Below are 12,989 nucleotides of genomic sequence, written 5' to 3'. Positions count from 1 at the left end.
CAACGCAGCCAAAACTAAATAAGTAAAATAAATGAATTTATAAAAAAAATATATATTTATCTTACTGATTTGTAGGTGTTCTTTATAGTTTCTATAGTATAAAAGTCCTTTGTTAGATACAGGTATTGCAAATATCTCAGAGAAGGCATCTTTGAAATGATTAAACAGTAGCTTTTCTCTTAAGAATATTCCCTTCTTAAAAAATATTATTTTAATTTTGGGACTTCCCTGGTGGGCCAGTGGGTAAGACTCCATGCTCCCAATGCAGGGGGCCCGGGTTCAATCCCTGGTCGGGGAACTAGATCCTGTATGCCTTAATTAAGAGCCCTCATGCCACAACTAAGAAGTCCTCATGCTGCAACTAAGAAGTCAGCATGCTGCAACGAAGAAGTCCGCAGGCTGCAACGAAGATCCCGCGTGCTGCAACTAAGACCTGGTGCAGCATAAATAAATAAATAAATAAATAAATAAATAAATAAATATATTATTTTAATTTTTATCAAACTGATTGAATAGAAGTATGTAATTACAGGGATTGGTGTCATTCGAAGATGTGTCTGTGGACTTCACCCAGGAGGAGTGGAATCATCTGGACCCTACTCAGAGAACCTTGTACAAAGATGTGATGCTAGAGAACTATAGCCATTTGGTCTCTGTGGGTGAGTACAGCTTCCTTGAGTAATTCATAGTGTACCCAATAGAACAACTTTCCATCTCTGAAGTGTAGTAATACTTTGACCTCAAGTTCCAGGAACTAAAGATTCTTATTTTTATTTTTATTTTTTTTATTGACATATAGTTGATTTACAATGTTGTGTTAGTTTCTGGTGTACAGCAAAGTGATTAAGTTATATATATATATATATATATATATATATATATATATATATATATTCTTTTTCATATTCTTTCCCATCATTTTTTTTTTCTTAAATTTTTTGGCCGTGCCGCGCGGCATATGGGATCTTAGTTCCCTGACCAGGGATTGAACCTGCATCCCCTGCAGTGGAAGCGTGGAGTCTTAAACATTGGACCACCAGGGAAGTCCCTCCATTATGATTTATTACAGTATATTGAATATAGTTCCCTGTGCTATACAGTAGGTCCTTGTTGTTTATCTATTTTATATATAGTAATTTGTATCTGCTAATCCCAAACTCCTAATTTATCCCTCCCCCACTCCCTTTCCCCTTTGGTAACCATAAGATTCTTTAAAAAAATTTTTTTTATTGAAGTATAGTTGATTTACAATATTGTATTTGTTTCAGGTGTATAGCAAAGTGATTCAGTTATATATATACATATATCTTTTTGAGATTGTTTTCCATTATAGGTTATTATAAGATATTGAATATAGTTCCCTGTGTTATACAGTAAGTCCTTGTTGCTTATCTATTTTATGTATGGTAGTTTGTATCTATTAATCCCATACTCCTAATTTATCCCTCCTCCCCCTCTCTTTCCCCTTTGGTAACCATAAGTTTGTTTTCTATGTCTGTGAGTCTATTTCTGAGGAACTAAAGATTCTTAATTGCTCTTAGACTGAACAAGGTGTTTGTATTTTCACCTCTCATGTGAAAGTTATGCTTATTAAAATGTACCTTCCTAATTACTTTGAGGCCCTGAAGCCCACACAGATGTGCCCAAGTCTTGTATCATTTCCCATTACAGGGTATCCTGTTACTGAACTAGATATGATTACCTCTTTGGAGAAGAGAGGACTTTGGATCATAGAGAGAGAAATCCCAAGTTCGAGTTGTACAGGTAAATAAGAAATGAATAGGTGGGAGACGATGAGGGTAAGACTCCAGTGTGTCAGTGAGTGCCAGACATCTCTTAAATCTCAGAAATATCTTCCTAAAGCATATGAACTTTTTTTTCTAACTCCAAATTGTTAGTTTTGTGAGTTACTGTCTCATGGTAATCTTGGAATGAGATGGAGAGGAACTAGACTATAATCTAGCCTTGTCCTTCTGCTTCTTCTCTTGGTCACCTCAGTTGTTTTCAGCCTTCCTGAAAGGCTCTTTACATCCTATTTGAGTCCCCTCCCTCCAAATCATAGATCTGATACCATTTCAAAAAATCATTTTTTCCTACTCAGTGGCTACCTAAACCCATTTTCACTTTCTCTCCTCAATTTTAAGGTACTTTTCTTAAACAATCAAAGTCACTTATATTTATTGTTACTCTCCTGTTCCAATATCTATTAGAGCAATTTGAGCTTTTTTCCCCTTAAGCTCAGCATATAGGAGAGACATGTGCTTCGAATTTCTTTCTGACTGGTATCTAGTCAAAAGAAAATAAAAGTCAACCCTACAAAGGTCTGCTTCTGACAAAAGGTGTATTCACACGGTATGGTTTATTATTCTTCTTTCTAGAAGTCTGGAAAGTTGACCAGCTGGAGAGGTACCAGAAAAACCAAAACAGACACCTGAGGCAAGCTATAGCCATTAATGAGAAAAATTTGACTAAGGAGAGAGGTCATGAATATAATGGATTTGTAAACCCACTTCCTCAGAGCACAGGGGTGGTTTCTTCATTACACACTCCCTGTATATATGACTCAGAAAAGTTTTCAAGATAATTCGGGTTTACTCAGTCATAATAGAGGCTTTGCAGCTCAGAATGTTATGAATGTAATGTATGTGGAAAATTATTAATTCATGGCAGGCTTAAGAAAAATAATGGAATGAAATCCCATGACCATAATGTGGGTGGGAAAGGTCATAAGCATAACCCATTCTTTGTTCAGCATAATATAACTCAAGCTGGAGAGAAAATCTGTTAATTTCCTGAGTGTAGAAAAACTTTCAGCAAGAATTCACTCCTATTGCTCATCAGATCACTCATGTAGGAGAAAAACCCTACGGATGCACAGAATACAGAAAAGCCTTCAACAAGAAGGCACGCTTCAGTGTACATCAGAAGTACAACGCACAAAAGAGAGAAACCCTTTGAATGTAATGAATGTGGCAAATCCTTCAGAGAGAAATCAGCACTGCATATACATCAGAGAACGCACACAGGTGAAAAACCATATACATGCAACGAATGTGGCAAAGCCTTCCAAGAAAAGACAAACCTCATTATACGTCAGAGAACTCACACAGAAGAGAAATCCTGTGAATGTAATGAATGTGGGAGAACCTTCAATCAAAAGGTACATATCAGAGAACACACACAGGAGAGAAACCCTATGAATGTAATGAATGTGGCAAATCCTTCAGAGAGAAATCAAAATCACGTAGACATCAAAGAACTCATACAGGAGATAAACCTTTTGTGTGTTCAGACTGTGGAGGAGCCTTCACCCTTAAGCTGAATCTCAGTGCTCATCAAAGAATTCATACAGTAGAAAAAAACCTATGGATGTACTGTATGTGGGGAAGTCTTCTCCCTGAAGTACTATCTTATGTTACATCGGAGAGCTCATACAGGAGAAAAATTTGAGAAATCCTATGAATGCAAAGAATATGACAAAGTTTTCTTCCAGTAGTCATATCTCATTATTCATCTGAGAGTTCACACTGGGGAGAAACCCTATGAGTGTAATGTATGTGAGAAAGCTTTCTCCCTGAAATCATATCTTGTTATACATCAAAGAACTCACACATGAGAGAAAACCTATAAATGTGATAAGTGTAGTAGAGCCTTCAGAGAGAAGTCAAAACTCACTCTACATCGAAGAACCCACATAGGTGAGAAACCCTATGGCTTTCCTGAATATAAGAAAAACCTTCCAGAAGTTAAAGTTCATCATGGATTAAAGAACTCAGAGAAAAGAGAAACTTTGCAAAAGAACTGAAAATGGAAAATCCTTCATAAAAATGTGAAAGGAAAAGAAAAAGGTGAGGTGAAAGGATCATGCCTTAGCTAAGGTGGTCAGGGAAGGTCTTTCTAAAAATAAGGAGCCAGCCATACTGGGGGTAAGAACATTCCAGGCATAAGGAATAGCAAGAGCCAAGACCCTGGTGCAAAATACTTGGCCTCTGTAGTTGTTATCATGGGTGTATAGTGAATAACCATTATACATCAGAGAGGTTGTTCAAGACTGCAGTCCTTTGAAGCCTTGAATATATGAGAGCCAAACCTCATGGTAAATCTGGGCACAGGTATCAAGAGAAACCCAATTTAATTGATTTCAATAAACATAGTCCCATGGCAATGATATTAAGGGAAATATTCCAGATTTAATATCAAACTCTCATAGAAAAAAACCTAATACAGTCTATTATGAAGAACAGCTGCTTTGACATCTCTCATAATGGGGAATAAGTGCTACCTACAGAAAAAAGAGTTTATCAAATGATATAAAATTAGAGATTTAAAGATAACCACTAAAGGAATAACAATGATAAATATACTATAAATATTGTAAATTATTAGAAAGGATGCATAATCGGAACAATGTAAAGGAAACACTAGGGCATCAAATCCAGTTTTCAGAAGTAGCAACAGTTGATAATGCCAATATTCTTGCCCCAACCTATTCTACGTTCAAGATTTTGGCTTCTTCTTCTTCTTCTTTTTTTTTTTTTTAAACAATCACTTTTGTTATTTGTTTATTTATTTATGGCTGTGTTGGGTCTTCGTTTCTGTGCGAGGGCTTTCTCCAGTTGCGGCAAGCGGGGGCCACCCTTCATCGCGGTGCGCGGGCCTCTCATTATCGCGGCCTCTCTTGTTGCGGAGCACAGGCTCCAGACGCGCAGGCTCAGTAATTGTGGCTCACGGGCCCAGTTGCTCCGGGCATGTGGGATCTTCCCAGACCAGGGCGCGAACCCGTGTCCCCTGCATTAGCAGGCAGACTCTCAACCACTGCGCCACCAGGGAATCCTCCTGGCTTCTCCTTTGTGTGGACCTTCCCCCTGTCTGAGCTAGATCATGCAGTCTTCCCAGAAATACTATGAGCTACCTGATAGGCTTTTAGGAGATCTGCTTTTCACTTAAGTTCACCAGAGTTTATTTATGCTGCTTTTGATAAATAACTATCTCATTCAGAAATTGGTATCCAGAGTGATGGTACCTTTTATGGACCCCAGGGAAATGTGAGATTTGGTTATCTAGGCTGGTTGGGGCTGAAGGCAGGGGAAATCCAGGTGGCATTAAAGAAGGGGGCTCTGGCATTCCTTGGCATGCAGTAGCAGATAACTGCTTTAATGATCATCTGTGCTTATCTGGATGAAGTCAACACTGAAAACAAGGCTTTGGGTAGTTGAATATCCACCCCAACCAAAGAGTACAAAGGACGTGAGGGACTGCTTCCTCACGGGGGTGGCTGCTTCCAATGGGGCTGGTCGGCACAAAGAGAAAGAATGGCAAGTTCAAATTCCTAAATTCTCTGCTCAAGACATAGACTGAAACCCGGGGATTCTGTAAAAATAATTATTACCTTGTGCAGCCATTGAATTCCTGGCCTAAATTTCCAGTTTGTCATTTGAAACTTTGGTTACAGATCATGAAAGAAGGAGTTGGGGGCTGAGAGTTAGAATGGTAATAATGTGGGAGGATGTGGGAGAATGTGAATACTTTAAAATCCTAATTCCCACTGAGCTTTCTCTGTAAGCTGAAACCAATTCCATTTTCCCCTGAAGAGACTGTATCTACCTTAATTAAAGACCCTGTAGTTACTTCAACAGAGAGTGATACTTTTTAAGGGAAGCCAATTTTCATACCTCCCCACACCACCCTTCTATTTCCAGACCTAGAATTGTCTTGTGTACTAAACGCTTTATGTGCTTTACAAACATTAATTCATTTAATTCTCTCAGAAACCCATGAGATAGTTACTACCACTATCATCCTCATTTTGCAGATGAGGAAACTGAGGCACAAAGAAATTAAGTGCCTCACCCAAGGCAACTTGGGGACAGTAAGTGGTAGAGATTGTTTCTGAACCCAGGAGAACCTATGCTCTTAATCACTACATTATCCTCCACCCCCACCCTGAGTGATCTCGTGTCCCCTGATTAGAGCTTTGAATATATGGAGGGAGAGATTGAATAGGGGTACCTTCAGGCATTGGAAAAATGAAGAGAGTCAGACATCAGGGGTCTCTTGCATTGTTTATAGATATCATCCTTTGTTAAATCCACAAAAGAAAGAACAGAAAGGAAAATGAAATCTCTATCTCTGGGAAGCTGAGTCATGAATGAATTTCTGTTGTGTAAGGTTTTGCATACATATGACACCCCTTGAGCCATTCAGATAAATCATGGCCAGAACAGTGCTGGTTCCAAGAATCCCTGGGAAATGAAGGGAGAGAGGGAGGATGAAGTGGACAGGCTGATGGGGTGGCAATGCCACTATCCCGGCTGCCCAGAGTCCAAGCCATCCCCATGAAACTTACCAGGTATTCATACCATTTTGTGAGGACACTATCTGCTTGGCACACATGATGTCATCCAGAATATGGCGGTTGAACAGTTCTAGGAGGAAGAGAGGGATATAGTAATCTGGTGTATTGGAGACAGGGTGACAGTGTATGAAGGGACAAGGGGTTCTGGGTTTCTTGGGGCCTGAATAACTTCAACCACTATATTGCCTGATTCTAGATGACCTTGATTCACTTATTAGCTGGCTATGAATTACATCAACTGCCATGTTGACTGGTTCTGTACAACCTTAACTCATTGACTGATCCTGAGTGATCTTGACTGTCACGTTTGCTGGTTATGAGTAACCTCAACCACCATGTTGGCTGGTCCTGGACAACCTCAGACTCCATGTTGGCCAGTTCCAGATGACTTCAACTGTCATTTTGTATGGTTATGAATGATCTCAACTGCAATGGCTGTTGGCTGGCTGGGAAGCCACTCAACTGCAAGGTTGGTCAGTCCTGGGAACTTCAAACACTATGTTGTCAGGTCCTGGATAACATCAACACCCATTTTTACTAGTTACAAGAGACCTCAGTCTCTATGTTGGCTAGTCCTGTTCAACTTCAGCTACCATGGTGCCTGGTCCTAGATGACATCAACTGCTATGGTGGCTAGACGAGGATGACCTTAACTGCCATTCTGACTAATGATCTCAACCACTATGTTGACTAGTCCTGGATAGCCTCAGCCTTCAAGCTGCCAAGTCCTGGGTGATCTATTCTGTCACTGTGGCAGGACTTGGACAACTTCAACCTCCACTTGGGCTGGTCCCAAATAACCACAGTCTCCATTTTGGCCTATCTTGGACAACCTTAAACACCATTTTGGCCAACCCTGAACAACTTCTACTGCTATTCAATTTTGTCCTCAACAATACCACACTCTTGTCTGGAAAATTCTTTCCTTTCTGCACAGAGGTACCTTGTTTCTGTTCCTACAGACAGATATCTGCTTCTTCCTTCAGGGCCTGGACAACCCCAACCCCAAATCAGGACAGTTTCCCCCTCCATTCCACTTGGAGCTAAGTGTATTGTTTCCTGAGTCCTAGAAAATGGCAGCCTCCATTCTAGGTGAGGTTTGGGAGCTCTGAGTCCTCCTGACCTAGACAACATCTCAGTGCAATCTGGGTAAGGATACAGGCTGGTGTCTGTAACAGCCCAGGCAACTCTGCTCCTTTCCCTATCATTTTTCTGCTTGTTACTCAAGGCTATGGCTTAGACAGTCTTGCCCTCTGCGTGTTGGGGAGTGGGGCCAGGCAGGGCTTCAAGGTGTCCTCAATGCTGCCTTACCATGACACTCCATGTGACAGAGGTTCTGGGTAGGTGTAACACCATTGTCACACCACCAGGCGGAGTTCAGCTGGAAAATGCCATATGAACTGCTGCCATCAGGATTGTGGTCCACGAAGGAGGTGTCAAAGCCACTTTCATAGTGCGCCATGCACAGCCCTGGGGCAGGGAGGGGGGAGGTAGCAGATGGGCATGGGTCTTGGGAATAGGGGAGAGGGTAGGATGAGGGAGTGGGGCAGGGATGGTTTTCATCTTAGTTGTTGGGGGTGAATATCTTGGTTTGGGGTTGATGTTGGTGATTCTGGTGAGATACCAGTAATGGTGGTGGTGATGGTATTCGTGGTGATAACAGCAGTGATGACATTGATGGTAGTGATGGCGGTGTTAGTAGAGATGAGGGTAAATGGTTGTGAAGGCAATGATGATGAAACTAGAGTTAGTTAAAATACTCATCATAGTCAGAGAGTGACTGAGAGGATCATTCCCTAGCCTGGGAGGTAACAAATGGCAAAGGGGAAGGGCCTGGGTCTGAGTGTGGTGGGCGGCCCGTGGCATGGGTGGGACTTGGGGTGACGAGTCTCACAGTCTCCAATGGTGTAGCCCTTGAAGCCGTTGAGGCCCGCCTCCTCCAGCTTCATTGCCAGGTCGCAGCGTTCGAAGATCTTGGCATCCACAGTGGCAGGCATCAGTATGGCCAGGGTCACCACCATAGTGTCCCAGGCCTGCATTATGACACCCACAAGCCCTCCTAACTGACCCATTGCTTCAGACTCACCCTCCAGTGCTCAGAACTAAGGATATGCTGGAATTTTGGGCTCTGTGAAGATCTAAGTGACAGATTCTGGAACAGAGAAGCCAGAGGGTTGGGCATCTCACCATCTTCCCCTGTGCTAGCTCTGTTAAAGACACAAAGAAAAAGAAAGATACTGATGTATACACAGAGGTGGAAGGAGACAAGGACAGGGAGAAACCCAGAGATATCAGAAAGGGATGCAGGGAGAGAGGGGCTGGGGACACAAAAAGGACAGACAGGACCCAGGTAGTAGACCTCACACTCAGCCCACATTCCCCTACGTTCCTTAACACTGTCCCACTCTACTCCCATTAATCATGCTCTACCACTTGGTTACCTCCATTTCCACTCATTCTGCCCCTCATCACCTCCATTTCCCCCACTCTGCTGAGTAGTCAGCTCTGGTCACTACACCATGCCTACTACCACCTCGGATTCCTCATGCTTTATAAAATATGACCACTGTGCTCTCCCCTTTGCTCCACATTACTTCTATTTACTCATTCTCAGCACCTCCTTCACCTCTCTTCACTTAGTGTGCTCTGTTCCACCCTCATTTACTGGAATCTGCCCCACGTTACACCCATTTAATCAGACTCTGCCCCACATTACATATTACACATTACATATTACATATACATGTTCACTCTACTGCTTTTTCACCCCCGTTCTCATTCTACATTTTATTCCCTCGTCCACTTACACTGCCTCTTATCCACCTATATTCACTCACACTGGGCCTCGTGTTACTGCAATTCCCTAACCCTCTACTTACTCTTACCCAAGCTCTCTCACATCCTATTCCTTCTTCACCTCCATTCACTCCCAGACTCTCTTTTCCTACTTTCACCTTCACTGCCTGACACTGCATCAAATGACTCCCATACGCTCTCACGTGGCCCATCCTTCACCTTTGTTCATTGACTCTGGGCCTCATTCCCTCCCTCATTCACTCTATTTCTGCCCCTTCTTCACTTCTATTCTCTCAAGCACTCCTCCCATATTACCTGCATTTCCTGAAATTGTATTACTCCCAAACACTAGCCCAAGTTATCCACACATACTCACTCTACACTTGGTCACCTCCATTCTTTCTCAATCTTCACTGCCTCCCATTATCTCATTCATTTAAAGTCACTCCCGATGTAACCCCTGTTTCCACTCATCAGTCTTGTTCTGCTCCCGATTCATGTTGAGTTGCTCCCACTCTGCCTCGCGGTACCCTTGTTCAGTCACACTCTGCCTCGGATTTACCACTTTTTGCTCACATCGGGCTCCATTTCCCCCACTTTACTCACCTTGGGCCATGTGACCTTCATCCCCTCTCCCTTTGCCTCACAATACCCAATTCCTCACCTTCTTCTGCTCTTTACTTCCATCCCCTCTCACTCTGCCCAACATTACCTCCATCCACGCACATGCTTTGGCTCATTCACCTGGGCTGATTCCCACTGGGATCTCTGCACATTACTGGAACGCTGCCCCGCATTACCTGCCCCATCTAATCCCAGTCTGCCTCTCATTCACCTCTGGTCGCTCTCCTCCCTCGTAGTATCCCCACTCAAACAAACTTGACCCGATTCACTTATTCACATTCTACCATGTATTCATTTCTGTTTCCTCTTATTCTGCCCCTTGTGCCCCCCATTCTTCCCTCTGTGCCTCACATGACTTCCATTCACTGCTACTTTCTCCCTAAATTCACCTCTCCTTACTCATACTGTGCCCCATAAACCATCATTCATTTACACTTCAATCCTTAGTACTCATATCGACTTGCACTCTCATGCTTTATCAACCCCATTCACATTCACCACCTTTCACAGCGTCCCATTCACTCACAGTCCACTCCCTCTTTCACTTTTTGCCACTTAGACGGTGCCTCATTTTCCCATCACTTACTCAGTCTCATCCATAATCTTAAATTGATTCAAAATTGAATGCGTAGTCATTCCCTCACTCTGCCCCACACTACCCACATTCACTCCACTCCACTGCTCATTCACCTCCCTGCCATCCCCCTTTGTCTCTCCTTGCCCCCATTCATTCCCAATTTGTCCTTCATTCACCCTTATTCACGCCCCCCACCCCCACTGGGCCCACATGTCTCTGTTTAGTGACACATCTGCCAGGACAGAAAAGTCTGATGTATTGTTCAGGATTCAGTTTGGCTGCACATACCAATACCACCCTAAATACCAATGGCTTCAAGAGGATGGAAGGGGATTCCTCTCTTGGAGGCAGGGCTAGATTGGCAGCTCCAAGCTCACCAGAGAGCTGGCTGCTCCTATGCTGTAGCTCTGCCAAACTCACCTGCTACCTATGGTCCAAAATGATTGCTTACAATTGGCAACACTTCCACAGTTTTGAGAAAATGTATCTTAAGAGCAGTTGTAATGACTCACCAGCGAGGTGGGGGTGGCCTTTGGGTTGGAGTGTCACATCGTGCAGATTCTGTGGTGGGACCAGCTACCTGTCAGCTTTCCACACCCCTTCACCTAGCTACCTGCTGCTTAGGCCACTGAATGAGTTTGTACCTGTAGGGACGGATGGTAGAGGATGCCCAGGACAGAGAGTGGGCATCCTAGCTCCACAGCAGAAAATCTGGTTTCACGTAGCTTGTGGATATGCACTGTGAACCCTGGGACAGCTTCTGCAGGGCTGTATCACTGGCTCAGAATATTTTTGGAGCTGGAAATCACTGTACCCCAACACCCACCAACCCTATAGGATTTCCCCCTACACACAGGGGTGTGTGTATATATATGTGTGTACAAGGTGGCGGAGAAGTTATGTTTACAGGATGGAAGAAGCCAGACTGACAGGGGCCCTAAAGGTCCAGCCCCTCCTATTTTCCACCTCCTAATGCATTAAGAGAGTTGACAAGTTTTGTACCCAGAAGGCAGAGATCCTTAAGAGAGCAAGAGACCTGAGTTACTTCCCTGCTTTCTCTCTTTGCTTTGTCTGCTAGGAAGCTCCATCTATATTCCTGGGCCCCCCCCCCCAAAAAAATTCCTTGCCTAGTTTTAATGGTTCTGGAATGAGGACCCTCAGATATTTTCTGGAAGTTCTGTGGGATACTGAATAAACAAAAGAAGAGTATTATTGGGTAGAAGTTAAGGATCCGATCTTGGGAAACTGTGTGACTTTGGGCAAGTTACTTAGTCTCTCTGGGACTCAGTTTCCTCACCTAACAAGACGGGTGGGACCACAGGATTGTTCACAGAAAGTGGGGACTATCTGAGGCAGGTCATGTCATGTGCTTCACACAGTGCCTGGCACACAGGAGATACTGAGCTAGGTCTCAGCCTCCATTATCACTTGCTGGGCCTGTTGGCAGGAGCCTCCTTATTGTTCTTCCTGTTTTCGCCCTTGCCCTCTGCAATCTGTCATTCACAAAGCAGCCTGCAGGTCATCTTTTTATTTTTTTCTTCTTATTAAAAAAAGTTTTATACATACACACATCTAATTTTATTTTAATCATCATCATCACTTACACAGCACTTGCTGTGTTCCAGGCATTGTTCTAAACCATTTACAATTATCAGCTCATTTGTCACCACAGCCCTAACGAGGTAGGTGCTGTCATTATCCCCCATTTTATAGATGAGGAAATTTAGCACAGAGGAGTTGAGTCCTGACCTAGATTACACGGCTGGTAGGTGGGAGTTTGCAACCAGGCTGTCTCCATCATGTTTGTTTGTTTGGTTGGTTCTGTTTTCTCTCCTGCTGTATTCCCAATATCTAGAACACTACCTGGCGTACGGGAGGTGCTTAAGCAAATTCCTGTGGAGCTCATGTCCTAGCGGTTCAAGACAGGCAATAAACAAGAGCCTAGTATACGTGTATTTTTAAAGTTAATATATAATGCTAGATTGCTTCAGACTGGTGTTTTAAAAATCTGATCCCCCTTAAGGGCATCCCATTATGTCAGAATGAGACATGAGCTCTGTCCCTGGCAGAGGAGGCCCTACAGCATCTGGCACCCACTCACTTCTCCCTTGCCCACACCTTCTATATTCCCAACACACTGACACTGTTTCTGTTCCTCCAACGTGCCAAACCAGGTCCTACTTCAGGGCCTTTGTAACAGCCGCGCCCTCCACCACGAAGCTCTTTGCTTCAAATATTTGTGTGGCCGGCTCCTTTTGATCAGCGTTAACTGTCACCCCCGACAAAAGGAGATCGTCCCTGCCCATCCTGAGACAACAACATTGTCAGCCACTACTTAACACATCCCCTTCATCCCGGTGCGTGTGTGTACTAGGTGGCCATTTATTTATTCTTCAGCTTCGTGTTTGTCTGCACACCGTCCTTCAAACGCTAGACTGTACACTCCCAGCCTTAGCCACTGGATGGAGCCAGTGACCTCTCCCTACCTCCTAGCCTTTGTGCATGCTGAGCAATTCTGCCACGCATCCCGACTTCCTATTCAATTACACCTGCAAACCCGATACTGCCCTCCAGGCTCAAGACATGAAATTCCCGCCTGCTAGCATTCTCCTTAATTGGGCCCTTCCCCTCCCTCCA

The 12,989-nt window shown here is 43.6% G+C and overlaps 1 protein-coding gene and 1 pseudogene across 1 annotated transcript; one reads left to right on the top strand and one right to left on the bottom strand.

The window, feature by feature from the left end:
* Nucleotides 1–520: 520 nt before the first annotated feature.
* Nucleotides 521–3,825, top strand: LOC132356899 (zinc finger protein OZF-like; annotated as a pseudogene).
* Nucleotides 3,826–6,142: 2,317 nt separating this feature from the next.
* Nucleotides 6,143–8,394, bottom strand: LOC132357061 (sperm acrosome-associated protein 5-like). The gene is made up of 4 exons (XM_059910376.1): nt 8,250–8,394; nt 7,667–7,825; nt 6,347–6,425; nt 6,143–6,242 (listed from the first exon to the last, which is right to left on the bottom strand). Exons 1-4 carry the CDS (start codon nt 8,392–8,394, stop codon nt 6,143–6,145), a joined length of 483 nt encoding a protein of 160 aa, XP_059766359.1.
* Nucleotides 8,395–12,989: the final 4,595 nt, after the last annotated feature.

Source organism: Balaenoptera ricei, chromosome X (genome assembly GCF_028023285.1).
Source record: "Balaenoptera ricei isolate mBalRic1 chromosome X, mBalRic1.hap2, whole genome shotgun sequence".
Taxonomy (NCBI): Eukaryota; Metazoa; Chordata; class Mammalia; order Artiodactyla; family Balaenopteridae; genus Balaenoptera; species Balaenoptera ricei.
Note: the sequence above shows the minus strand (reverse complement) of the source record. Positions and strands in the feature narration are given on the sequence as shown.

What these genes read in the sequence shown, in the direction of transcription:
- LOC132357061 (XM_059910376.1), bottom strand. Translation starts at nt 8,394, where the DNA reads ATGCAGGCCTGGGACACTATGGTGGTGACCCTGGCCATACTGATGCCT. An exon ending in GGGCTACACCATTGGAGACT is followed by an intron (nt 7,826 to 8,249) that starts GTGAGACTCGTC and finishes TCCCTGCCCCAG; the next exon opens with GGCTGTGCATGGCGCACTAT. An exon ending in CAAAATGGTATGAATACCTG is followed by an intron (nt 6,243 to 6,346) that starts GTAAGTTTCATG and finishes TTCATTTCCCAG; the next exon opens with GGATTCTTGGAACCAGCACT.